Raw genomic sequence first — 25,983 nt, forward strand, 5'->3', positions numbered from 1 at the left:
ACCAGGCATCTCCTGAAGGCACAAATCACAATGACACACAGCTGTCGCATGCACTTTGGGTAACTTCAGCTTTCGGAGGCCCGCACGCAGGTAAACAGGCAGTGATCACTGGGATAATCCAGAAACACAGACCCAGAGAGAAGTCTTCCCAGAGAGGGGCATGAGGGAGAGAAGACAAAGGTACAGAGCCAGAGAAAGGGTCGGAGGTGGAAAGCAGAGCCTGGGTAGCAAAGCGCAGCGACGTCTGCAGTGATGAAATCAGCTCAGAATGGTTGAAACTACTGCACGTTACAGGCTGGTGAGCATGCCGGCAGGCCTCTGACCCAGAACCCGACACAGACTGGCGGCTCTTTAGGTTTTTTAGACTATGAAGCACTTGGTAATTTTGACATCAGCTATGGATCTTCTCGCCAGCAAAGTGTCTGAGTACAATATTGTTCACAAAGTCACAGGTAGAGCCAAGCATAACTCCCAGCTAAACTCTAGCTCAGACTCACTGGAGCTCATTTTTCAGATGAGGAAACTGAGGCCCATGGTGACTCATGGAAGCCAGTTATAAAAGCCAAGACCTAGGTCTCCCCCCACCTTCCATTAGGATACCACCAACCAAAACCCATGTCTCCAGCTGCACCCACAGTACCCTGAAAGGACTCCAAGCGCCGCCGGCCCTGACCTTGTCCCCTCCACGGGCTCCATCACCCCGGCTCCCAGACTGAGAGCTTCCAGGCCTGGCTCAGGCGACACATCAGTACATGCTCTGCCGAGTGGAGCAAAGGCGAGGCGGCCAAGGCTGGGCTGGAGGACCGTTTGCTTGTCTCGGGCCTACCTGTTTCCTGCCACGTCCAGGACGTGTAGCTCGGCCGCCCGAGACACCTCTGCGGGGATCCGAGTCAGCCTGTTGTCACGCACACAGAACACAGTGAGGCTGCAGCAGCCGCCAATCTACAACAGGAAAAAAACACGACAGTTTTCCAGGCTGTTCTGCGATACGGGGGTGGGACTGGAGGGTCTTGTTCATCAAATGGCATGAAAAGGACACACAAAATTCTATCACGTGATGATTAAGTCTCACTGATGACAAACTATGATCAATTTAAATCAAACAAAACATTGAGTAACCTGATAAAAATCTCTCAAAATATTAAACATTCACGTTCTCAATGAAGCCAAGAAAATACACAATACAGTTCAAAAATTGCATTCTGAACAGAAAGTCATTTTATCTTTCAAATATGTTAACCACATGACACAGTCCAGACACATATATAATTTGGTAATATGGGAGTTTAAGAATTCTAGGCTGGAAAACAATATGAAAAGCATAATTATATATACATATGTATGTATAACCGAATCACTTTGGTGTACACCAGAAACTAACACATTGTAAATCAACTATACTTCAATAAAAAGTTTTTTTTAAAAAAAGAATACTAGGTTTTAACAGTTAGGCAAAAGATGGTATACACACACACACACACACACAGTTTTCAAGACCTGCCCACTGTATTAACTTCAGTGTTCCAGTTTATTTTAAAAAAAAGGAAAAAGAGAGACATCTGAGAGATGATTGATTTCTACCACACATCTTTGAATAGCTTTTGGTCATTCACAACTTAATTTGATAAACGCATTTGCCTTTGACAAATGCAAAATCAACCATTTTTTAGCAAAAAGTAAATTGGTTCGGCTATGACCGAACTCTGGAAAACTCTGGAAGACAGTGAAGGACAGGGAAGACTGGCGTGCTGCAGTCCATGGAGTCACAAGGAGTCAGACACGACCTAGTGACTAAACAACAACACAGTTCAGTTCAGTCCAGTCACTCAGTCGTGTCCGACTCTGCGACCCCATGAATCGCAGCACGACAGGCCTCCCTGTCCCTCACCAACTCCCGGAGTTCACTCAGACTCACGTCCATCGAGTCAGTGATGCCATCCAGCCATCTCATCCTCTGTCGTCCCCTCCTCCTCCTGCCCCCAATCCCTCCCAGCATCAGAGTCTTTTCCAATGAGTCAACTTTTTGCATGAGGTGGCCAAAGTACTGGAGTTTCAGCCTCAGCATCATTCTCTCCAAAGAAATCCTAGGGCTGATCTCCTTTAGAATGGACTGGTTGGATCTCCTTGCAGTCCAAGGGACTCTCAAGAGTCTTCTCCAACACCACAGTTCAAAAGCATCGATTCTTCAGCGCTCAGCCTTCTTCACAGTCCAACTCTCACATCCATACATGACCACAGGAAAAACCATAGCCTTGACTAGACGGACCTTAGTCAGCAAAGTAATGACCTACTGCTAAAAGCGTAAGTCAGTATCTGCACCCACACCAAATCCAATTCCCTTTTTTTTAAAGTAACCAATTCTAAGGTAATTGAGCTTAGTATGAGTCTGGTCTTCACAAAAGAATGCACTGCCTCTCTTGAATAAGCTGGCTGTGGCTTCTACAGACAGGAAAGTTGAGCCAAGGGGGTGCAAAACCAGCTCGTCCTAGACACAACAGCCCGCAGGCCTGGGGCCACGCTCCACTCTCCATGCAGGCGCTGTCCTGACTCAGAGAAGCTGCTGTGAAAGGGCTCCTGAAGGGACCTATTGATTCCAGCCCATGGAAAAGTACTCTAGGGCCTCTCGCCACAAGAGGAGCAAGACACCTGGGTCTTCATCAGTGTCTGAATATACCTTCTGCCCTTTTCTATATTTATCTCTGTGTTAAATGTACGTTTGGACCTTAACAGAAGGCACATTTATGAAACTGCTGCATAATTCTTTTCATGGACAACTTATTGTATCTTCCCTCAGGAGTTAATATAAGGATTCTGAAATACTATATTTAACCACAGCACATAACCGTAATGAATGTATAAGAAAACACAGAGGAAACAGGACTAACATTCCTCTCTGATTACCTGGGAACACCCAGGTATGCGCCCCCTTGCTTCTCAGTATCTGCATTTCCCATCCCAGAAAAACTGGTTTGCCCACTGTCCTCTACAAGACAGCGTGGACTGATATTTCTCATCACACTGTTTCTTACAGAAACACCCTTCTGTCATTTTCGAATCTTACTGATGACCCCTAATAAGCAAAAACATTCTCTAACCCCACACTGCCGTCCCAGAACCCCTGGTCCACATCAATCCATTGCCTTCCTAGTCCACACAATCCTCTGAAAGATCAATTGACAGGCTGTTTAATTTACATGTTTACATGTAATCAGGGTGCCTGGCCTCTCATCTGCCCTCAGCGGAAGCCCAGCTACCAACCAACATTCCTCATGAAGGTATGCTTACCCACTTGCATTTATTTGTTCACCTACTACTGAAAGCCTGTGTCGTGAAGTTGTCATCTGCTTCCATGTGCAGCAACTGGAAACCACAGAACTCTTTTCTCTGGCAAGAATCACTATGTCTGATGCCGTGTAGATTTCGTGTCCTAAGAGAGGTGTCAGCATCTCCCAGGGGGCGGGCCTTCTGCCCTCCCTTGAGGAAGGGATCGGTTTCCCTCAGGTGCCCAGGCACCTTGGGAAAGGAGACGGATCAAAACCAGGGATGCCCTGGAGCAGGTGAGGAGCGACAGGACCAGAGCCTCCCTGATGAATCTAGGCGACCCCAACGAAGATCGACCCACAGGGAGGAGCGCCTGCAGCCCTCAGGGGTCTGCCCTGGGTCTGCAAGGAGGGGCAGACACACCTCCTCCCGCCCAGCTCTGAGGCAGCACTTCCCTGCACACCCGGGAGGGATGAGGTCATGCGGGTGCACAGAGCTGAGACCGCGTGGGGATCTGGTGCTTCGCCGGTGCTGAAGCTGTCCATTGCCTGCGCCAGCAGGGTCTCTGTATCAGCAGGAGGTGTCCAGGGTTGGATACACCACCACAACATGTCCGATTTGTACCACATGCAAATACCATCTACTCCTCAACAATCATTAACTAATGAACGTGAGTCAGAGAGGGCTGTGAACGCTGTCCATGCAATAAAAGCTCTGCCCAAGTTCACACCCCTTAAGGACTTTAGGGTAAAAGATGGGAAACTTGGAGGGTGTGTGCTGCCTATGTGTTCATGATCAGTGGTTTATTTTTTTTTTGCTTCCCCACTCTAGTGTCATACCACTGGAGAGGTCGAGGGAAGGAAGGCAGTGTATCCCAGAGCCTCAGGCGCCCTGGGTCCCCAAGGCGGGACAGTGGCCTCTGAGCCCCACTGGCCACGTACTAGGGGAAGGATGACAACAAAGAGCCCATCTGGGCCAACGTGCGAGGGCTGCCTGATCGGGGAAAAGACACGAGCACCCCACAGGGCCTCTGTCCAAGTCCCTGGAAAGGGCGGGTGCGAAACTCTGGCTTTTAGAAAAAATAACTGTACAGTTAAAACCATGACTCACAAGACAGGGTTCTTTCTGCACAGACGTCAGGGCGGGATGCGGGCACTGGGGTAGGGGGTGGTCTTTGGGGTCACACAGACCCGCAGTGGAATTCAGGCGCCATCCTAGGTCCTGTGGGTTCGCACGTGTTGCTTTAGCGAAAGTAACAATAAGCTTCAGGTTGAGAGGAACCACCTGCCACAGCCTCTATGCTAGGACCTGGCCTGTTGCCTCTGCTGAGTAAACAGAGCTGGTGTTTTTCCGAGAAGGTCAAGTCCCAGGTGCGAGTCGGGAGGCAGTCCACACCTGAGCCCCTGCCACGTCGCTGCGACTTCATGGAGGCCGCCCCCTCGGCCCCGGATGCCACGAGCCCGCTCGGGCTTCAGTCCCCACGACGGTGCCTTAGGGTGACATTTCTTGTGTTCACAGGAGTGAAGAACTGCCCTGGGTTTGGGACTGCGCTTTGCAACATTCACATGCAGCTTTGCTTTCTCTTTCCGGTTCAGGAGGTAGAGTTTACACGCTCCTTAGGGGTCAACAGGACAAAATGTCTCATCACTTAGGAATTCTGGGAAGCAGAGTTGCTGTTTAAGTAACTTATCACCAGTGACATAGGAGGCTGACATTTTAAAACCACTTTAACCTCATAATAGCACACAAGGATAACAGCACCACAGAAAAGAATATGAGGGTCTGGACTTGGATTCCCTGAGAATTATATGACACAGCTGAGGACACTCACTGTGCTCTCCTATTCAAGACGAAACCATCCTTGACCCCCTAGCGCTGGTCTGATCCATCTCAAGGAGACGGCACCTGCAGATCACGGAGCAAGCCTTCGGGCAGATCAGCTTTCCCTGAGTACTAACTGCCCGCAGGGGGCAGCTCAGGGGAGACCTTCAGACAGACTGCAGGCCTCCAAGAGAAAGGCTGTATGAGTCACCTTTCCCATATCCTGCCCTGAGTGGAAAGAAACTTTCTTTTCCTTCAGTATCTTCCTTTCAATATATTACTGTAGCAGAACTGAACCTATCCTTCACCAGCCAAGAGGGAAAATGTACAATAAGCAAAATCGGGTCAAAATCCCATTGGAAAAGAAACAACATGATGTGTAATTTTAGAAACCAAAGGCTATTTTTGCCTCTCCCACCATCATCTGTAGCATATTATTCAAATGCTCCCCTCTCCAGAAATATTTTGGAGACCGTGTGGTTTTGGGACTCCCTGAATCGTTGGGCCACTGACATCAAAACATCCACTGACAGCGACAGTATTCTCCTAATTATGAAAAAGTAACTTAGGTGACTGGAAAAATAAAAACCACATATACACACATGATGGCGTGATGAGGAAACAACTCAAACCAAGTCCTGCCACCGAGGGATAATCAACCTTAACATTCGGCGGTGCCGGTGCCCGGCATCTGTGGTTATAAACACGCGCTTCAACAGGATCGGGAGCAGCTATGAGCTTCAGCACCTTCGTCTGCACACCGGAACGGCTTCTCACCCAAAACGACACCATGAATGTTTTCCCACATCAGTATGATTCTTATAGGATTTTTACTGCCCACTTAGTTATTTCCTTCTACAGAAGGATCACAACTACTTAGCATATCACCCTTTCAGACACTGCTTATTAGTTCTGCCATTTCTTTGCTGTGTGAGCCTGGGCAAGTTACTTAACCTCTCTGAATCCCAGCTTAGAACTCTATTGGATGCAGATGATTATTTGCCTCTACCTAATAGAACCATCGTGGAAATCAGACAAGAATTAGCCTGAAGCCACCTGGTACATGCCAGCTGCCCCTGTACATGCTTGGCATGGTGCTTGGAACATGTTAGACACCTCTGTGTACATCAGGAGAAAAAAATCCTGTGTGTGCCTCTCAGTGTACACTCCTGATTGCTGTCTTAGGATAAATTCTTACAAGTGTAACAACAGAATCAAAGTGTATGCACATTCTTTAAGTTTTTAGTAACGCTACCAAATTCCCTTCCAGAGATGCCGTAACTTATACTTCCATGATAACAGGCACTTCCTGTACTCTCATCAATATTTGGTGTATTATTCTATTTTTAAAATCTTAAACATCTGATAGGTATAAATACTTTGATTAACATGTTGTGAGTAACTGTTGTTGTTCAGTCGCTCAGTCATGTCCGATTCTTTGTGACCCCATGGCCTGTAGTAAGCCAGGCTTCCCTGTCCATCACCAACTCCTGGAGCCTGCTCACACTCATGTCCATCAAGTTGGTGATGCCATCCCACCATCTCATCCTCTGTCATTCCCTTCTCCTCCTGCCTTCAGTCTTTTCCAGCATCACGATCTTCTCTAATGAGTCAGTACTTCATATCAGGTGGCCAAAGCATTGGAGCTTTAGCTTCTGCATTAGTCCTCCCAATGAATATTCAGGACTGATTTCCTTTAGGCTTGACTGGTTGGATCTCTTTGCAGTCCAAGGGACTCTCAATAGTCTTCTCCAACACCACAGTTCTAAAGCATCAATTCTTTGGTACTCAGCCTTCTTTATGGTCCAACTCTCACATCCATACATGGCTACTGGAAAAACCATAGCTTTGACTAGACAGACCTTTGTTGGCAAAATAATGTCTCTGCTTTTTAGTACGCTGTCTAGGTTTGTCACTGCTTTTCTTCCAAGGAGCAAGCGTCTTTTAATTTCATGGCTGCAGTCACCATCTGCAGTGATTTTGGAGCCCAAGAAAATAAAGTCTGTCACTGTTTCCACTGTTTTCCCATCTACTTCCCATGAAGTGATGGGACCAGATGCCATGATCTTCGTTTTCTGAATGTTGAGTTTTAAGCCAACTTTTTCACTCTCCTCTTTTACTTCATCGAGAGGCTCTTTAGTTCTTCTTCACTTCCTGCCATCTGCATATCTGAGGTTATTGATATTTTTCCCGGCAATCTCGATTCCAGCTGTGAATAATGATTTCACGTTAAAAAGCCCATTTCGACTGTTTTCTCCTGCGAATCACTTATTGGTTTCTGTGGGGTTTCTCTGCTTTTCTTTCTGTCCACTGTTCTAGAGTAGATACATCTCTTCTTGGATGTGAAGCAACTTCTAACAGAGTAAGGAAAGACAGCCTTCACCTGCAATGTTGTAAAAGTCTCCCTGACTTCCCTGACTTTCAAAAAGATCAGAAATCTCATCTCCATGTAGATAAATCCATCAACTGTTTCTTTTATGACTTACTTCATCTTCCAAGTATACAAATGCCTTCTCCATCTTGAAATCCAACAGTCAGCTTTCTTTTTTTAATTTTTAGGTTTTGTCTTATCTCTTTTATTTATCAATAGTTCACTTTATATCATCATGGGAACTTAATCTAGAAGAATTTTAACTTGTACTAAGAATAATACTTAAGCCACCTGATGCAAAGAACTGACTCACTGGAAAAGAGCCTGATGCTGGGCAAGACTGAAGGCAGGAGGAGAAGGGGACGACAGAGGATGGACGACTGGATGGCATCACTGACCCGACGGTTTGAGCAAGCTCCAGAGCTGGTGATGGACAGGGAGTCCATGCTGCAGTCCATGGGGCTGCAAAGAGTCAGACACGACTGAGCGGCTGAAGAATCAGGAAGGAAGTTATCCACAAAATGAATACTCTATCACCATGAACCTTTCCGAATATCACAATAAAATTTATGGGTAATTGATGTTTACAAATTGCCTGTTAGAGGAAAAGTTGTGATGAATGATCTGTAAATCCTCCCTTGTCTTATTTCACTGGACAGGTATGATGGCGTGAGAGTCACTTCCATTTTGACTTACTAGAGAAAAAAGACCAAGTCCTAAACTTAGGTATATGCGCAACATCTTCCAGACAGAAACCTTTGTGGTCAAGGCTACTTAAAGGTAAGATGTGGCCGGAAACATATCTTCATATGCATGATCACACATTTACCAACGTCCTGTCTGTCCACAAATCACGCTACAACAGCCTCTTCCCCTTAAGTCTTCCCTCCACCAAAACCAGGATTTTTTTTAAGGGAACTTCCTTATAGCAAAAGCATACATACTTGAGCAATAAGATGAGGGGTAAAAGATGCAAATGAGTTATCTGAAAAATCAGAAGCATGCCACATGTAGCAAATAAAGCGAATCTAGCCTTCCCACCGGAGACAGAATCATGCCAATAAACTAGAATCTGGTGAAGGCAGGTGAGCTGCCAAGTTATGCCTTTCAAAATTTCTGAATAACTTAAGATGTAATTCACAGAAAAGCATTCTTATGAGAGAGAATAACTGGAACAAATCTGACAAACACATAACAAAATTAGGTTCCAGGCCATGCAGTCATCCACGAAAACAAAAACTGAGTTTCGAGGAAAATGTCCAATGTTTTACAATGAAAAGTGCATAAAATGGTCAGCCAATCTGAATCTTCATGCATTTGAGAAGCAGAATGGAAGCTGGAGATGCAACTGTGGTCTGAACAATACTTACAAGATGGCAAGTTTACCTGACTTTTCTAAATATCCAAGCAGCTAACAATTAAGAAAACAAAAGACATTCATTGATTTGCAAATGTTTACTACACGTGACACCACACAATGCAAACAGAATCTATCATTGTGACCCACACAGTACAAACATTTTCCCCTCAACCATATGGGGGAAAAATGCAAATAAATGCTGCTATAGACGAAGGAACTGTGCTGTAAAACTGACAGTGTGTTATGTTATCAAATGGGAAAGAAAAGACAAAAACAGAGGAAGAACTACACAGCGCCCCAGACCAACAGCCACTAATACAGTTATGGACTGGGGGCATATACACGGGATTGGTTGGCACTGTCAGTTTAAATGCGTCATGCGTTCAAGAGGAAGCAATCACATCTGGAAAGAGAAGAGAGAAGAATCCAATCAGGAGAGTGCAGGATTTGATGGGATGGTATCAAGCTTGGAGGCAGAGAACATGCACGCACGCACGCACACACATGCACGCACACACGCACATCCCAGACCAACCAAGGAGACCCAGCGGAAGTGAGGGCCCCTCCATGGTTTGTCGGCCCAGTCCGCGGGTCAGAGGCCAGCACTGCCAATATCTGCAGGGTCACCAAGCTGGGACTCACAGCAGAACTGGGACACATCCCAGTCCGGGAGCTGAGTGTGAGCGGGGGTGAAAGGGGCAAGAAAGGAGCCAGTCCTCGGCGCCCTAAACAGCCGCCTTCTTGGGCAGCGGAAGGAAAACGCGCAGACTCCATTCCCTGATGAAATTCCAGATGCCAGGAAAGCATAATTTCATCCTCTCAGAGTGAAAAGAGGGCTGGTGGCTAACATGACGGGCACAGTTTACAGGAAGCAATTCCTCATGTTCTTGTCTACAACGTGTCCCTTTGAAAGACCAGATGCAGAGAGGGGCAGAGATGTGGGGACCTTGCTGGGGATTAACGTCACACTCAGAAGTGCTCTCTTCAGGGTCTACTGAAAACTTTCCTCAAATGCATTAATTTTCTAAAATGTCCAAACTACGTTTCCTTTACACAACCAAGAGGTTGCCTCATGTCAAGATCACAGAGGTGAAAAGGTGGGGTTCGATCTCTACAAGCCGAGCGGCCAGGCTTTTACGGGCTTGGCCACGGGGGACACATCGAAGCCTCTTCTCCAGACTCCAGCTGCGGGAGCCCCGGTGGGAAAGCACTGCCAGCCTCAGCTTCCTCGTCTGTGAAGCAGGGAGGTGCAGATCCTCCCGGCAGCACCTGGTTGGGGGCAGGGCACTGCAGAGGGAGGGCCTGGGCCTTTTCTCCTTCCCTCTGCCTCTGCGTCTGACCTACACCCACCCACACGCACTCTCCCACAAGAGTACAGTCAGCACCAGCTCCGTCCTTCAGTTTAATGCTTTTAGACTGGGACCAAAACGAGGATTTAATGAGCAGAATCTCTGCCTTGAGTCCCAGTTCAGCGAAGATGGAGACTTAAGTCTTTGCGCTGGAAACAGCTTTACTTAAATGTTAGGGTTCCCAGCGTGGCTGTGTGAGAATGCGGTCACATCTGTAACAAAGGTCCCTATCCTTCCGCTCAGGAGCGCTGGGCCCCGACCAGGCCAGGTGAGACGCCTGGAGGAGTGGCCAGGGAGCGAGAGCCCCTCAAGCGCTCGCTGCCGGGAGAACAGCTCTGAAATGACTGCAAGATGGGCGTTGCCAAGGGTCGAGCGGAGAAGGAACCGGGAAGCTGCTCCCGGCTGGGAACCACAGAGCAGGAGGCCACACCTCCTCCTGTGCAGCCAGGCAGAGCCGCTCAGCAGCTTCCTTTTAAAAGACAGCCTTCCTTTTAAACAGCACCCCGGAGGCCACCTCATGCGACCCCTTAGGGCTTCCTCCCATTCTCAGTTCCGGTGCCTCCTTGGTTAAATACCTCTAAATCACACAGCCACGCCCACAAGGTGTGGAGGCTCTCTTCTCCCTCTGGGAGCACCGACCAAAAAATCTTAAGAACCGGGCTCTACCTTCCCGCACCCGCCTCTACGTGGAGGGCTCCCTCTCGTTCTCCCACACATGAGCCTCTGCCCACGAAGACTGTCCACCGAGACCCATCTTCACAACTCCAGCGGCTCATGGGAGGGCTTACCTGCTCACTAGACCCAATCACCCCTTCCTGTCAATGGTGTTGCTCTTCTCCTGGGCCAGCCCCCAAGCGCCACCCTCTCTGTCCCCCTCTGAATTCCCCTTTTCCAATTCTGCTCACAGCCATCTGGACCCACCTACTCTCCCCAACGTTACTGATGGTCATTCTTTGATACAATTCCTCCAACCATCTCTGGACCCACAGATGAGAGTTCACACCTTTAAAAAGCAGCACATAAGTATTTGACATCTGTGATCCCTTGTGTATCATTCTTTCTTTATTAATTATATTATTTTCTTAAAAGCACATACCTCTTTTGGTAAAGACACTAATTTGTTTCTGTCTGCATTCAAGTTGCTCAACTTCTTAAGTTTTCCAATGCTCTTAGGTAAAGTCTGTTAAAATAACATTTTTGTTATTAACACATACTCTGGACATGGCTCAGAGTAAAACAGATAAAACGGATCCTTTCAAGAACTGAGAGGGTCTAATATCATCCAGCGAGACAAGTCCTTCCTCAACAGCAGGTGTTTGTAATGCTCACTTGGGGATGTGGCATCTAATATTTTGCATTTTTTTAGAAATGAGAGTATGTTTCAATGAAATGAGGTTAAAGACACAGGCCTGGGAACAAGAAACACACAGTAAAAAAGGTAGCTAAGGCCCTTCAAATCAAGGAAGTGAAATCTGCACCCCTGAGATCCACCCCTCCCCTGCCTGCACCTCTGAGAACCACAGACAGCTAGTTTGCAGATGCCTGTGGGGGCCGGAGCTGGGCGGGTGTGTGGGGGGCGGGGGGTTCATAAGGCCTGGGGAGGGAGGGAACTGCCCAGGCTGGTATGAGAGCCTGAGCTGGGCGGGTGTGTTGGTGGTGCTGTGTTGCAGGGGCGGTCATAAGGCCCGGGGAGGGGAGGGCACCGCCCCGGCTGGTGTGAGCACTCCAGCCCCGCAGCAACCAGCCCTGGCTCCACGGAGAGTGGAGGATCTCCAACCCTGACGCAATCCAGGGGTGAGCGTCACGTTTCTAACTGTCACAACTACCGTCTGTAACTCTAATGGATTCCTTCCAGAAACGAGGAAGGAGGCCAGTGTCCTGACTACAGGGGGATGTTCCCATGCCCCCACCAGCTCCGCCTCCTTCACCGACTCTTGCTGTCTTCTTCTGCTCTGCTCCCCAGAAGAGCATTACTTACTCCTTTTATAAAGAAAAGAGAAAAGGGGAGAAAGAGGTAAAAGGGAAAGTCGGGTAAAAACTAAAGTGACAAAATGAAGACAGAGAAGTGGAGGGAAAGGCAGGCAAGTAAACCAAACACAAAGAGGCTACAAGGCCAGGAGAGGGGGAACAGGGCGAGCAGACGGGGCGGGCAGCGGGAGCAGGGGCGGGCGGAGAGCAGCCGCCCCAGAAACCGGCTCTGCAGGCGCCGCCGGGAGAGTGGGGAGGGCCGGGCCAAGCCCGGGCACCTGCTCTGCCTCACCCAGCTTCTCAGATGGGGTGAGACCAGGACCAGAGCTGCGCTCTGGCTCCCCAAAGAGCATCCCGCACCCTCAGTGCCCCCAGGCTTCCCAGGCCCAGCCCCCATCCCCTCTCCCTCCCGAACGCTCACAGTTGCTCCAAGAACCAGACGGAACACCGTTCCCACTGGTCCACCCTCAGACGCGAGCAGAGGCACTTCCACCAGCAGGGCCGGTCCCGCCACCTCCCTTCCCCAGGTGTCCAGGCCAGTGCCCGTACCGAGCGTCACGGGGAGGCGCAGTCTCTGACGGGGGCACCGGGATCATCTGCGTGTCCCGAGCCTGCTTCTCAGGCCCCTTGGTTAGTTACAGCGTAAAGGGACCTCCATCTGGTCCACCCAAATTACAAACACGTAGACGCGACCCTGCAAAGCACTGCTGATGCGGAACCCACACCATCGATCTCCACCTGACCCTGGGGCCACACTCACCAGGAGACGGTTTTCTGTAAGAACCAATTCTGTGAGGCTCTCACAGTCTCCGACCGCCTCGGGCAACTGGGTGAGTCGGTTCTGATCCACCTTCAAGATCGACAGTTTCTTTAGTTTTCCTGTAAAAGGGTTATTTAGACTCATTAGTTATCACTGTTTCTCTATTTAGGCTCATTAGTTATCACGGTTTCTCTGGTCGCCTCTCGGCATCTCCCCTCTGCTTGCGGTTTGGAGTTTCCATTCGCATTTGGTTTCCTCACCCAGCTTCAAGAAACTGTTTGCATTTAGAGTACAAAAGGTTGAGAGTTAAAATCGTGTGTTCTGTTTGTCAGAAACAGTCGGCAATTAATGGCAAATCGTTTAAAAGTTGCTACCTAAAAAATCATGTCAAAGCCCATAGATTTTCATGAAAAAACAAAGAGCTGGCTCTTGATGGAGCTTTAAGAAGAGGAAATATCTTGTGTACAGCAAGAGACTTTTACATTCCTCTAAGAATCATCCTCGGAGAAGGCAATGGCACCCCACTCCAGTACTCTTGCCTGGAAAATCCCATGGACGGAGGAGCCTGGGAGCCATGGGGTCGCTAAGAGTTGGACACGACTGAGCGACTTCACTTTCACTTTTCACTTTCCTGCATTGGAGAAGGAAATGACAACCCACTCCAGTGTTCTTGCCTGGAGAATCCCAGGGACAGGGGAGCCTGGTGGGCTGCCGTCTCTGGGGTCACACAGAGTCGGATACCACTGAAGTGACTTAGCAGCAACAGCAAGAATCATCCTGGCTCAGATGGCGAAGAACCTGCCTGCAATGCAGGAGACAATGCAGGTTCAATCCCTGGGTCGGAAAGATCCCCTGGGGAAGGAAATGGCAACCCACTCCAGGACTCTTGCCTGGACAATTCCAGGGTCGGGGAGCCTGATGGGCTATGGTCCATGGGTCACAAAGAGTCAGACACAACTGAGCAATTAACACACACGAGAATCACCGTTGCTTAAAACAAAAGACAGCACAAGGCAGCCCATTCAATCATCTGCGGGTGACGGTGAGTCAGTGAGGATCCCTACAAGGGAAATCTCTGAGCCTGCGGGGTCAGATGGTAATCTCTGAAAGGCCACATTAAGACAGGTCTGTCTCACTCAGAGCGCAGAATGGACTCATGCGAGGTGCCCTCAGGCAGGAAAACAGCCCGGTTTACTGCAGCCTCTATGGGCTGGAGGAGACTCTGAGCCATCAGAGTCTCGCTGTCAACTGCTCCTGCCTTGGGGGCGCGCCTACCAAGCAGGTGTCCTTGGTATCCACAGAAGGTGGCCAGCATGACGTCACTGTCCTCAGGGCAGTCAGAGGACAGCCTCTATCACAGAAGCGATAAAGCCGGAGACGGGGAGATGCCGAAAGGGTGAAACTCGCGCTAAGTGCAGTCACGGAGCAGGGCAGGGGGGCTCCTTATTCAGCACAGTCAGTACCTACTAACACTGTCCCCAGAGGGCCCCCCAGTCCTCAGGCTAAGAGATTCGTCAGCACTGTCTTTGGGGCATGGAATGTACAGCTGGCAGAGCTCACCCAAAGAGACTCCTCAACACCACTCAAAAGCGGGCCTGCAGACTCTCCTTGAATACTTCTAGTGCCAGGAGGCTCATTTCTTTACTAAGCAGCCCACACTGATTCCTAAGAGATGCACGTTAAGCTCTTTCTTAAATCAAACTGAGATCCACAACCTTTTCCTTTTACCCTCTTGAACTAGAAGACAGAATCAGTCGACGCCTCCTTCTACCTGACAGCCCTTCAAAGGCCTGATGTCAGCCATCTCGTGCCTACTTCTCCCTTTTCCCAGCAGCCAAACATCCTGAGTCCCCACAGCTGTTCTGATGCTATATGTGACTCCTACCGGACATTCCCACCTAGAGTCACAGTCCCCATCAGCTCCTCAACCAGACTCACCTGAAAGGCAGCATCTGTCGGTCCTTCTGCCAAGCTGCTCTTATCAGCAACCCTTTCATCTGGACCAGATTCCAGAAAGGAAGTCAGGCCCCTGTCACACGGCTTCTCTGACTACTGAAAACCTCTCCCAAACTCCCTTTGATGTTCTGAATGCAAGTTAAGTGAAGGTCAAAGAAGCTCTCCTATGACAGCCACATGGTTAAATATAGTTTCCTACAGTTTCTAGGAAGGCCTGGCTATGGCGGAGCTGACAGCCCACGTCTGTTTATCTTCCCTGTGTTTATTTTCTCACCCTGGGCTGAGCTCCTTTTCGGTAAAGGAAACGTCTGGACTGTTTTTTAAAGGAAACGGCACAGAATGATTCAAGGAAAAGATGATTCCCGATGGACCAGAAAAGGCTCAATGTGCTCCCCCCCAAATAACAGCCCTTCCTAGGGGTCACACCATGAGGTCAAAGGTCATTTCACATAAACTATTTGCGAAACTCAATTAGAAAAGTCTTGATTACTGTTCATATGCCCAAAACACATTCTACGATTTGGGCTCATCACCAGCAAAATCACGGGCCCAAGCTGCAGAGGAAGTGGACAGGCCGACACCCAAAGCAGTAACAGATATTCAACATGCCTGCTCCCAGACCAGGAAAACAGAAATGCCTGCAAATAGAGAAATTCAACCTGTAACGACTGAAGGAACCGCACCCCAGCACCTGAACAGCCAGCACCGGGGCAGCTAGCGTCCACACTCACCGATGCCGTCCGGGAGCATTTCTAACAAGTTCTGCGAAATGACCAAATCCGTCAATGAAGTCAGGCCGCTGATTTCTTCTGGAAGCCTTTCCAACCTGTTTTCAGAGACGTCTAAGCAGAGCAGGTTCTTCAGATTTCCTATTTCCTGCACCAATGACACAGGAAAAGAAAGTCACGCCAGAATCAGTCACCGTTCGGAGGAATTTCTTATACTGATTTTTCAAGACCAAACTGCTTCTATAAGTTCTGGTCGAAGGTGACAGCGGGGTTGAGTTTCCAGACTCCCTTCCGATGAAAACGGGAAGCTGTGTGAATCACACATGCGGCGCTGGGAAGGGAGGCCAGGCGCTCCGCCTGCAGGCAGGCAAGGAGTCATTCCCTCAGTAAGATGAGGACATGGACACCAGGGGAAAACCAGTCGCTTGAAGGCCCCACAATTCAGGGGCCAGACGCCAGTTCTCCAAGTTAGGACTCAATACTCAGAGCAGCCTGCGAAGTCCTGTGGGAAGCCGACTCCTTTCTACGTCCATGACAGGCAGCTCGCGGGACAACAGGGGCTCAGCTGCTCCCCAGGGAAACTGAAGCGCGCGCGCACGCGCGCACACACACACACACACACACACACACCACACAACAGGGGCTCAGCTGCTCCCTGGGGAAACTGGAGCACACAGACACAGACACACAGACACAGACACAGACACAGACACACACACACACACACACACACACAACAGAGGCTCAGCTGCTCCCTGGGGAAACTGGAGCACACAGACACAGACACACACACACACACAACAGAGGCTCAGCTGCTCCCTGGGGAAACTGGAGCACACACAAAGACACAGACACAGACACACACACACACACATACACCAAGGGCTCAGCTGCTCCCCGGGGAAACTAGAGCACACACACACGTGTGCACTCACACACACACACACACACACACACACACACAGATACACACAGACACACACACACACCAAGGGCTCAGCTGCACCCTGGGGAAACTGGAGCGCACACACACATGTGTGCGCTGACACACACACATACACAGATACACAAAGACACACACACAAACCACACAAAATTAATACACACACACGGGCGCACATACACACACACACACACAGTTAATACCCGAGACAACAGAGCCACACACACACACACACACAGACAGACACAGATACACACAGACACAAACACACACCACACACACTATTAATACACACACACTCTCTCTGTTAATACCCAAGACAAGAGAGCCAGACTGCTCTGAAAGGGAAGAGCCGACCCAGGGAGGGGAGGCACCTCCTTGGGGCCCGAGCTCCAATCCAAAGGCATCTGATCCTCCACTCTCCCGACACACACTCCCGCTTACTGGTGCCCCCACTGGCCTGACCTGCTGCCAAGCCTGTCCCCCTGCACTCAGCACCCTCCCGTCTGGACAGGTCTGGACACACTCTGCCCAAGTCTGTTCACAACTGTGCCTCCATCCCTCCCTCCGGGAAACATCGCTCCAGGCCTGGAATGAAACCCCACCTCGAACTCAGTGGCCCCCTGAAGTCTACACAGGCACAGACTCCTGAATCAGCACTGAATGTGGCCTGAACAACTACGCAGCTTACCCCCCCCCCAATCCAGTACTCGCCCTGGGACTCCACCCCTGCATGTGCTGCCTGCAGGAGAGCAGACTACCCTTCTGCTAATTTCAGGCCAGCCTCCCTGAGGATAGTCTGCTTTCTAAACGTATTCCTTTAAACAATGTTTTGTCTCCTTTTCTTTTCATCAGTGAAGACAGGAAAATAACTGATTATCTGAGACTGTCTGATGAGTTTGGTCCTGACTTAACAAAAGGTTATACAAGTGGGCCAATGAGATGCATAAAAAAAATTAATAACATGATCAGTGGCATGTTAATTTCTTTGTTTAGGACGTGACATTTTGCACACAATTGTTTACATACATCTGTCCACACATATACTCTCCTCGGCATGTCTAAGAGCTGATTTTTATTTTATTCAAGTATGCTGTGTTAATTTCTCCTATGCTGCAAAGTGACTCAGTTATACACACATATTTTTTCATATTCTTTTTCCATTCTGTTTTATTACAGGATATTGAGTACAGTTCCCTGTGCTCCACAGTAAGGCCTTGTTGTTTATCCAGCCTTGATAGCTGGTATTTTATACTCTCTTAATATCTTCCTGGCATTTCTGCCCCATCCTTTGACTTTTTTACGTAGCTAGACTTCTCTTAATCAGGACATTTCATAATTTCCTAGAGAAATCTGTTAATCAAACCCTCACTCATATCAGCTGCTGATCTGCCCTTTCCTTTTCCCAAATGCAGCCAAGACCTCAGAAACAGACTCGAATTAGCTCCGTAGTCGCATGAGTTGTCGGTGATGTCTTGTCAATTCCAGCACATAACCACAACTAGAATTGTACTCAAGTGCTTTTTTACAGCACCAGGCTTCCTTGCACAGATACACCTTCTCCACCCGAAGAGCATGGTCCATCATGGCTGGTTCAGAGAGCCTAGCAGAGACAGCCCCTGAATGACTATACAACACGCATACCTCAACCATCAGGAAATATACGGACTTTAAACCCTGGCTCTAAGAGACCCCGAAGAGTAGAATTCGGTAACACCTGGAGAAAAACAAAGCTGGGGGAAATGCCTGTGTGTTGTTGTTGTTTGAGTCTCTCTCTCAACTGATGGGAAGGTGGGTCTGCGTGCTAGAACCCACCAGCTGAAACAGAAGCCCACACGAGACCCCGTTTCATTTGGAACACGGTTCCTCACGCTTGGTAACAGCAGGAGAAACATAAACAGCTTGTGACGGTCCAGCTACACCATAAGCAACATTTGGAAGAAAACATGAAGTAGAAACTTTTCGCACTGATTTCACATCAACTATTACACAGCAAAACGTGCTCAAATCATCTCAAAACACTTGGCATATCACCAACAGTGGCAGAAACTTCTGCCATCAGAATCCGGCATCCTGGTAATTTCCAAATGAGCTGGGCTTCAAGCAGGCAACCCAGGCCTCAAGCCAGGGTGAAATAAAATGCAGACTTCACGCACCAAAAGATACATTTACTATCTTTAGAAACGGTGGGTTGAGGCTTTCAATTTTTTGTGGCAATGTGGCGCGATGAATGCTCAACGAATTTTTCCAAATCTGCTTTGGCAACCAACGTTTTCGTTTTCAAGCTCCCTTTTCTGGAAAGTCTCATGGAGGAGCAGGGGATGCATGAGGGTGACGGTGGTCTTTTTGCATTTTGGAGGGAAACTGTGAAATTACCACTCACCTGAGGTAATTCTGACAGCTGATTTCCGTCCAACCAGAGATCCTTTAGATGTAAGAGAGCTCCTATTGATTCTGGCTAAAACAAAAAGCAATGTTACGGTAACAAAGCTCCAGTATTTAGCCTCCCATTAAGGAGGAAAGGACCTTCACTCAACAGTTAGGAATGGAGTATCACAGCAGAGGTTTGTGGGTACTTCTCTAAAATCAGCACCCCTCTCCTAAAAGCATCCCCAAGACTCCCAGCTGCTTCCACTCACGCCATCGCCTCCACCCCTGACCCTTCAGCCCCCAATCATCATCCGTAACCCGTGTGAACCAAAGCGCATGCTCTAATGTTGCCAAGCTGTCTCTGTGGAAACACTGGCTTAAGAGCATCCCTAGAGATGTCCCCCAGACATTCTGTGATCATAACTAAGAACAAGTGAAATTCAAATCTCTCTTCTGTACAGACTTACCAAATTATATATTTCATTGTTTCCTAAATCAAGTTCTTCTAGTCTCCGTAGCTGGGTAAGGGAGCTATTAAAAAAAAAAAAAATTCAAAGGGAAGGAGCTCTTGGGATTTAGAAATGCTGAGCAGCATGAGATTCCTCACTTGGACTCATTTCCCAAAATAAGATTCATCTGGATTTTATGGCCATCCACACAGGAAGTCTATTAAGGCTGGCATCTCTCAAATTTTCCAAAAGACACAGAACTTCTTTTTGACAAGCTACTGTAGCTTTTTTTTTTTTTTTTTAATGCTTTAAGAAATTCATTCAGTATGAAACTCCTCCCCTCCCCTTTTCCCCAGAGACTCACTCAGGGAGATAAGTAAGTAGATTCTCTCTCAGTTCCAGTGAAGCCAGGTTATAAAGACTAGAAATGAACAGAAGAAAAAAAGGGTTTAAGGAAAATGCCTAAGATTCTTCCTACTCCCTCCCCTCCCCAACAATCCCCACTCTAGAAGGAGCAACTCTTATGAAGACCTGTAAGTCACTTCCCCGAGAAAAATATCTATGACCACCCCACCCCCAGTAAAAATAGTATCATCTCTACTTCGCAAATTTTAACATTGAAGTAAAGAGAACGGCACCATCACCGCAAGGCCTCACACACATGAACTCTGTGCAGCTGATACACGGGAAGAACTCTCCAGTCCCTGAGAGAGAGCCACTCCCAGGACCAAGATAGGGGCCGAATGTGCACTTCAGGCTTGAGAATGTCAAAAATGTACCACTGCCTTAAAAACAGGACCGCCCGAACGCCTTTAATCTCAAGCTGCTCTTGCAAACATCACTGAGAAGTCTGTCTGTTTGAACACAGTGGGCATCTCAGTTCAGAGAGTCCACGCGCTCCACTTCAGTTCCCACACTCACAGAGCAAGGGGCCCCTCAGATGCAGCAGGTCCAGTAACGACATACTCCACGCGGTGCCCGGGACACCAGCCTGATGCGGTAAACAGTGGCTGTGATAATGTTGCTTTTATTCTTAATAAACCCCGAGTGGCACTCTTTTCAGGAGATTCCCCTGCCTTTCAGCTGTAATCCACGTCTAGCAGAAACACCGTGCAAGGATACAGAGGCTCTCCCCAGATCTGGGCCACAGTGGCGATTCTGAATCGGCAGACGCCACACACATCCCAGTATGTCAGCGCTGGCACGACACGCTGATTCAGGAGAGAGTCGGCTGGTTGCTCCAGCAGGCGCTGTGCTAAGCTCTGAAAAGCGAGAACTCCAGCTTCTGCTAATGCCACCAGAGTAACACCCAGATTTGGAGGACTTTTACTTGTGATCCCACAGAACACGGAGAGTCAGACCAACACCCTAATCTGCCTTAATCCTCTGTTCTCCTTCCGACATCAAAGCCAGAACTGCAGGCACTGACAGCGCTTTTCATAACATTAGAAAATGTAAATTTGATTTGCAGGAACAATGCATGTACTCACATAAAACCCAGTGGCTTGAAAATGTATTTGAACTATACATTTGACATGCACAAAGCTGATATCCCCTTCAATTTTCTAAAAATAATTTTAGAAATTTAGAAACTGAGTAAGAGTCTCACAATTAAACCGAGAGGGAAAAAATAAAACCCTTCAGAATATATATACTCTTAAAAGCCAGTAACCCTGCTAATAAGTAATTACGAATCTAATACCGAGACTCTTCCCCTAAAATACAGCCAGGTGGAATCGCAACTTCCCAGTCCCAATGCCTCTGTCTGGGCCAAACCCTCACATAGAAGAAACAACGTGGGAGGGAGGGGGGACCACCCATTATGTGCCCCTAAAAGCAACCCATAGATACAGTGGAGACCAGACATTACAGGCCACTGTAAAAGTAAAATCAAGCGCTTGGTTTTCAGTTTTAGCTGTTCCCAGAACCAGTCTTAAGGGAAAGGTGATAACCATTTGGCTGTTGCACGTCTCTATTTTAAAAACCACTGTCAGACCTGCCAAATCTATCTAACGATCACTTTCACATCTCTTCTGACCCACTAGAAACATCCACTAACAAAATGAGGGAAAACGTCCCTCTTTGCTTCCAAAGCTCCTTCCTTGGGCACCACCAAGTGCATCTTGCAAAGCAGTGTCACCAGGCCCAGCTACTGACACCCCCTGGCCCAACACCTCCTGCCTGAAACAGAACAGAGCTGGGCCTGCCACCTGGGGCACCCTCTGGGTCCTTACTGTCATCTCCTGACCGGGAACCACCCAGTACATCACTGATATCACCAGGATGACCCCATCAGGAAAGCGAGGTCCGCTGGTGTGAGGTTCATCAGACAGTGGCAAAGCCATAGCTCAAACCCGGTGACAGCCAAGACCCTGCCCTCACCCTGCGTGTGTCAGGCACTCGGTTGTGTCCGACTCTTTGCAATCCCGAGGACGGTAGCCCACCAGGCTCCCGTGTCCATGGAATTCTCCAGGCAGGACTACTGGAGCGGGTTGCCACGTCCTTCTCTGCCCTCACTCTGGGAACTACCACTCTTTGGAACTCTCTCTCTATAATTTACATCCCTCACAACTACCTGGATCTACTTGGCAGAAGTGCTTTGCCACAGCACCTCGATTCCCCTAAAATGAAGACAGTCATACCTACTGCAGCAGTTAGGGCAGGATACATATTCCTGCAAGTTAACAGAGCCAGTCTGATATGTTATTTCTTTGAGATGGCCCTGTGCCCAAGCAGTCATGCCTGTGTGCATGCTCAGTCGTGTCCAATTCTTTCCGACCCCATGGACTGTAGCCCGCCAGGCTCCTCTGTTTCTGGAATTTTCCAGGCAAGAATACTGGAGTGGGTTGACATTTCCTGCTCCAGGGAAGTATAGTCGGGGGCCACACAAATGTGTGAGCCCCAAGGCAAGGTCCCCGGAAAGACTGCTCCACAATTTTATCAACCATGGGAGCCATTCCCTCTGCCCAAAACCGCCTCCAACAATAGGCCTGCAGATGGGGAGCGGCTGGCACAGAACAACTTTTAAGGATACATCATCCGTAACTAGTGACTTGAGGGACAATGATGAATAAAAAAAGCAAGGACACTGGTTTGACTACAGATGCCCACCTCCCATATAAGCCCAAACCTCAGAGTGTAGCTTGGCCTGGCTGTTCTCATTTCGATTATTAACTGATTCTCAAATGAAACCATGGGTTTGGTTCTCATCAGTACCCTGCCCTGGAGAGTCCCACGCCAACGCGCAATCCTACCAGTCCCTCCAGAACAGAGTTCTCCAGGCCATTCTAGGAAGAGCTGACATAAACAGAGCCGGCTTGAATGCAGATTTGGACCAGAGACAGTAAGATCAAAATGCAGGGATGAATGACCTCCTCTCCTGGCTTTCCTGAATACAGCATCTTCCATCAAGACTTCAGGATGGTGCCTTCCTTATGCAGGCACCTGGTCAATTCCACTCCAGTATCTTTGCGAGTCAAGGACATACTGCCAAGAACTGACGCAGTCCGCGGACTTGAACTCTGTGCCAGGCTGTTAGCCACAGGCCAAGAGAAACTCCACAAACATTTATCAGCTGCTGCAGTCAACACGTGATATGTGACCAAAAGCTCAGACACTCGACAGGCAACATGAGAATGACTGGTCACTGATGCTCTGACTACCAGCAATGACATCAACAGAAACTGTATGACAGAGACCGTCGCCAGTTCTTGCCAAGAATTAACTTTATGGATGAGAAAATGAAGGCCCAAGAGGGCACCTGAACGAGGTCTCCCACGATTGGGAAGGGGCAGAGCCAGGACTCACCATGGAATCTGCATTTCCAGTCACCATTTTCTGCTCTCACCCTCGAGTTTGTGAGGTTCACTTTGTGAATAGGGAATACAATATTTGTGAGTATGTGTAATATAGTACTAATACAGTGGGGCTTCCCAGTGGCTCAGTGGTAAGGAATCTGTCAGAGAAGGAGATACCGGTTCAATCCCTGAGTCATGAAGATCCCCTGAAGGAAGGCACCGCACTCCAGGATTCTTGCCTGGAGAACTCCATGGACACATGAGCCTGGCGGGCTAAGCTCATGGGGTCACAGAGAGTCAGACATGACGGAATGACTGGACAGCAGCAAATATAACACATTAATGAACACACAGAACAAACGTTCAGGAATGACTTGGCGCCCACCCCTGTCCTGCGTCCATCCAGTCTCCTACCACCTAGACCCTTCTCACGGGAAACAACCCTTTCTGTTAGTTATTTGTGCATTTACCCAAAGTTACCTTTTATGCAAAGAAAAAGGGGTATGAATATATAGCCTTAGCCTCCTTTTTTTCATACAAAAGGCAGCATCCTATACAAACGAGATTTTTTACTTTCTTATCAACAGATAATACACACAGGTATTTTTTTTTTAATTGCATGGTAATCCAGAATCCATACAGAACTTACTTTTTTTAAACCACTCCCCTAGTAACAGATATTTTACCCTTCAATTTTAATTCCTGGCAAATTAAATTTCTGTGTAATATCATCAGGATGACCTCCTACACAAACCACTATTTTCTATCTTTCCTTCACTCCCATCGTTTTTACCATCAAATGGGGTTTAACTTTTCCTTTTCTTTCTTTAAAAAATACCATTTATCTGGCCACACCAGGTCCTCACTGCACACTTGGGCTTCCTCGAGCTGGCATCAGGCCCCAGAGCACCCCAGGCTCAGTAGCTCAGTGCACAGGCTTCGCTGTCCTGTGGCACGTGAGGTCTTAGCTCCCTGCCCAGGGGACTGAACCTGTGTCCTCTGCACTGGAAGGCGAACCCTTAACCACTGAACTACCACAGAAGTCCCCCAAATGAGGTTTAAAAAAAGAACGACAAAATCCTACAAGCTTCTGCAGGAAGAGTGTGCAGAAGTCTTCGGTGCCAGCAGCTGACGATCCCTGAGAGCACGCCCAAGAGTTCACGCTGCTGGGAGCCAACACGCAGGCCAACTGTATTTTTAGGATTCTATTTCAGGGACTGGATGAGGGGTTACTTAAAAAAAAAAAATTTACATCTGTCCTCCACTGTATTTTAAAAATTCCTTTCTAAACCACTGGGATTCTTTTTCCCCTATTTTGGTGGTCAATATCATTAAGAAAGTAAAGACTAAAATAAATTTAGGTGCCCCCAAGCAAACAAATGACAGTACACTATTAAACCATTAAAATATAAAATCTGTAAACATTTATGGCAATACTTTTCAACTAGGATGAGGGAAGTACTTATATATCCACAGTATTTCTGCTTTTTTAGTACCAGATTAGTATTTAATCAGAAAACTCCGGTTACAAACTTCCTTATGGCGGTGTTGCTCTAGAAAATTTTCTAAAAATTCATTTTATTTTTGGAGCAAGATTTACAGAAATTCCCAGGCCTCAAAAACAACAACAAAAAAAAGAGTATTAAACACAGTAACAGTTTTCAAAAAGACTGATTCTTTTCAGGCAGCATGTACTAACAGGTCACCATTCCCAAGGGCAGCAGACACAAAATCACACCCGCATGCTCGACTTCAATCTGCCAGAGAATCCAGGGCTTATCTGCTTGTTCTACTTCTATTAGCAAATGGTCACAACCAACTCTTTATTGATGATAATCATTTAGTGACTGACCACTGGGTTTTGGGCACCATACCAATCTATTACACATATTTCTTCTTCTTAAAGAATGCTATTCTTTGAGGAGGAAATTTCATTAAATAGAGATGTCTAGATATATTTAGGCTAACTCACCTTTTTTCTGATGATCTTTAACAGCCAAGGATATGGAATCTCATGAAGCCAGATACACAAAGTCAAACAGAGCAGCTTGCTCACGATGGAGGCAGAGGCTTCCCAGATTCTCACAGTTCTCCCTGAGTTCCCCCGACCCCGACTCCACAACACCTGGACGTTTTGGAGGCTCTGGCTCTGTGTACCTGCTTAACACCAGGTGCCAGTAACTGAGACGAAATGATCTTAGCACACTGCTGGTGAGGCTGCATTACAGAGGATTTCCTTTAAGGATAGCGTAGATCCATTTCCTAGGTATGGCATCATCCCTCAGCAGCACCAGGCTTCTTCAAGTTTGCCTAATGTCTCTTCTTTTTTATGATTTTGATACATTTCACATACTATAATATCCACTTTTATAATGGGTACTACTCAGTGGTTTTCAGTATATTCACAAGGTTATACAAACATCACCATGACCTAATTCTAGAAAATTTCTATCATCCAAAAAGAACCTTCACACCCATCACAAGTCAATTCTTTCTAGGAGGGGTTTAAAGAGGTCTTCATAAAGTACAAATATGCCAAAAGTTTCATGAATTAGAAAATGAGGGCTGGGGAAGGGAGGAAGAAATTCATGTGCTCAGTGGGGCATCTGACAGCAGAGGAAATGTAGCTTCCTACAGGACGAGACCAAGTTCAAATCCCACCAGTGACACACACACACATACACACACACCCTGCTCCCACCATCCCACCTTATTCTTACCCCAGTTACAGGCAACCCACTAATTTCTGTCTCTATGAGCTTGCTTCTGCTGAACATCTCAGGTGAATGAAATGGTATGATGTGCAACCTTGCTGTCCGGCTTCCCTACTGAACACGTTCCCTAGGTCTA

The 25,983-nt window shown here is 47.9% G+C and overlaps 1 protein-coding gene across 1 annotated transcript in view; it reads right to left on the bottom strand.

Annotated features, from left to right (window-relative positions):
- The window catches only part of LRRC1 (leucine rich repeat containing 1), a 132,083-nt gene that overhangs the window by 10,869 nt on the left and 95,231 nt on the right, over positions 1-25,983 (bottom strand). Inside the window, exons 5-11 of the mRNA XM_068960711.1 lie at positions 19,701-19,757; positions 19,355-19,418; positions 18,901-18,975; positions 15,578-15,722; positions 12,891-13,009; positions 11,259-11,342; positions 827-942 (exon numbers count right to left, since the gene is read on the bottom strand). Coding sequence (XP_068816812.1) covers positions 827-942; positions 11,259-11,342; positions 12,891-13,009; positions 15,578-15,722; positions 18,901-18,975; positions 19,355-19,418; positions 19,701-19,757 — 660 coding nt within the window. The remainder of the gene's footprint in view (positions 1-826; positions 943-11,258; positions 11,343-12,890; positions 13,010-15,577; positions 15,723-18,900; positions 18,976-19,354; positions 19,419-19,700; positions 19,758-25,983) is intronic.

This window comes from Capricornis sumatraensis, chromosome 22 (assembly GCF_032405125.1).
Source record: "Capricornis sumatraensis isolate serow.1 chromosome 22, serow.2, whole genome shotgun sequence".
Lineage (NCBI taxonomy): Eukaryota > Metazoa > Chordata > Mammalia > Artiodactyla > Bovidae > Capricornis > Capricornis sumatraensis.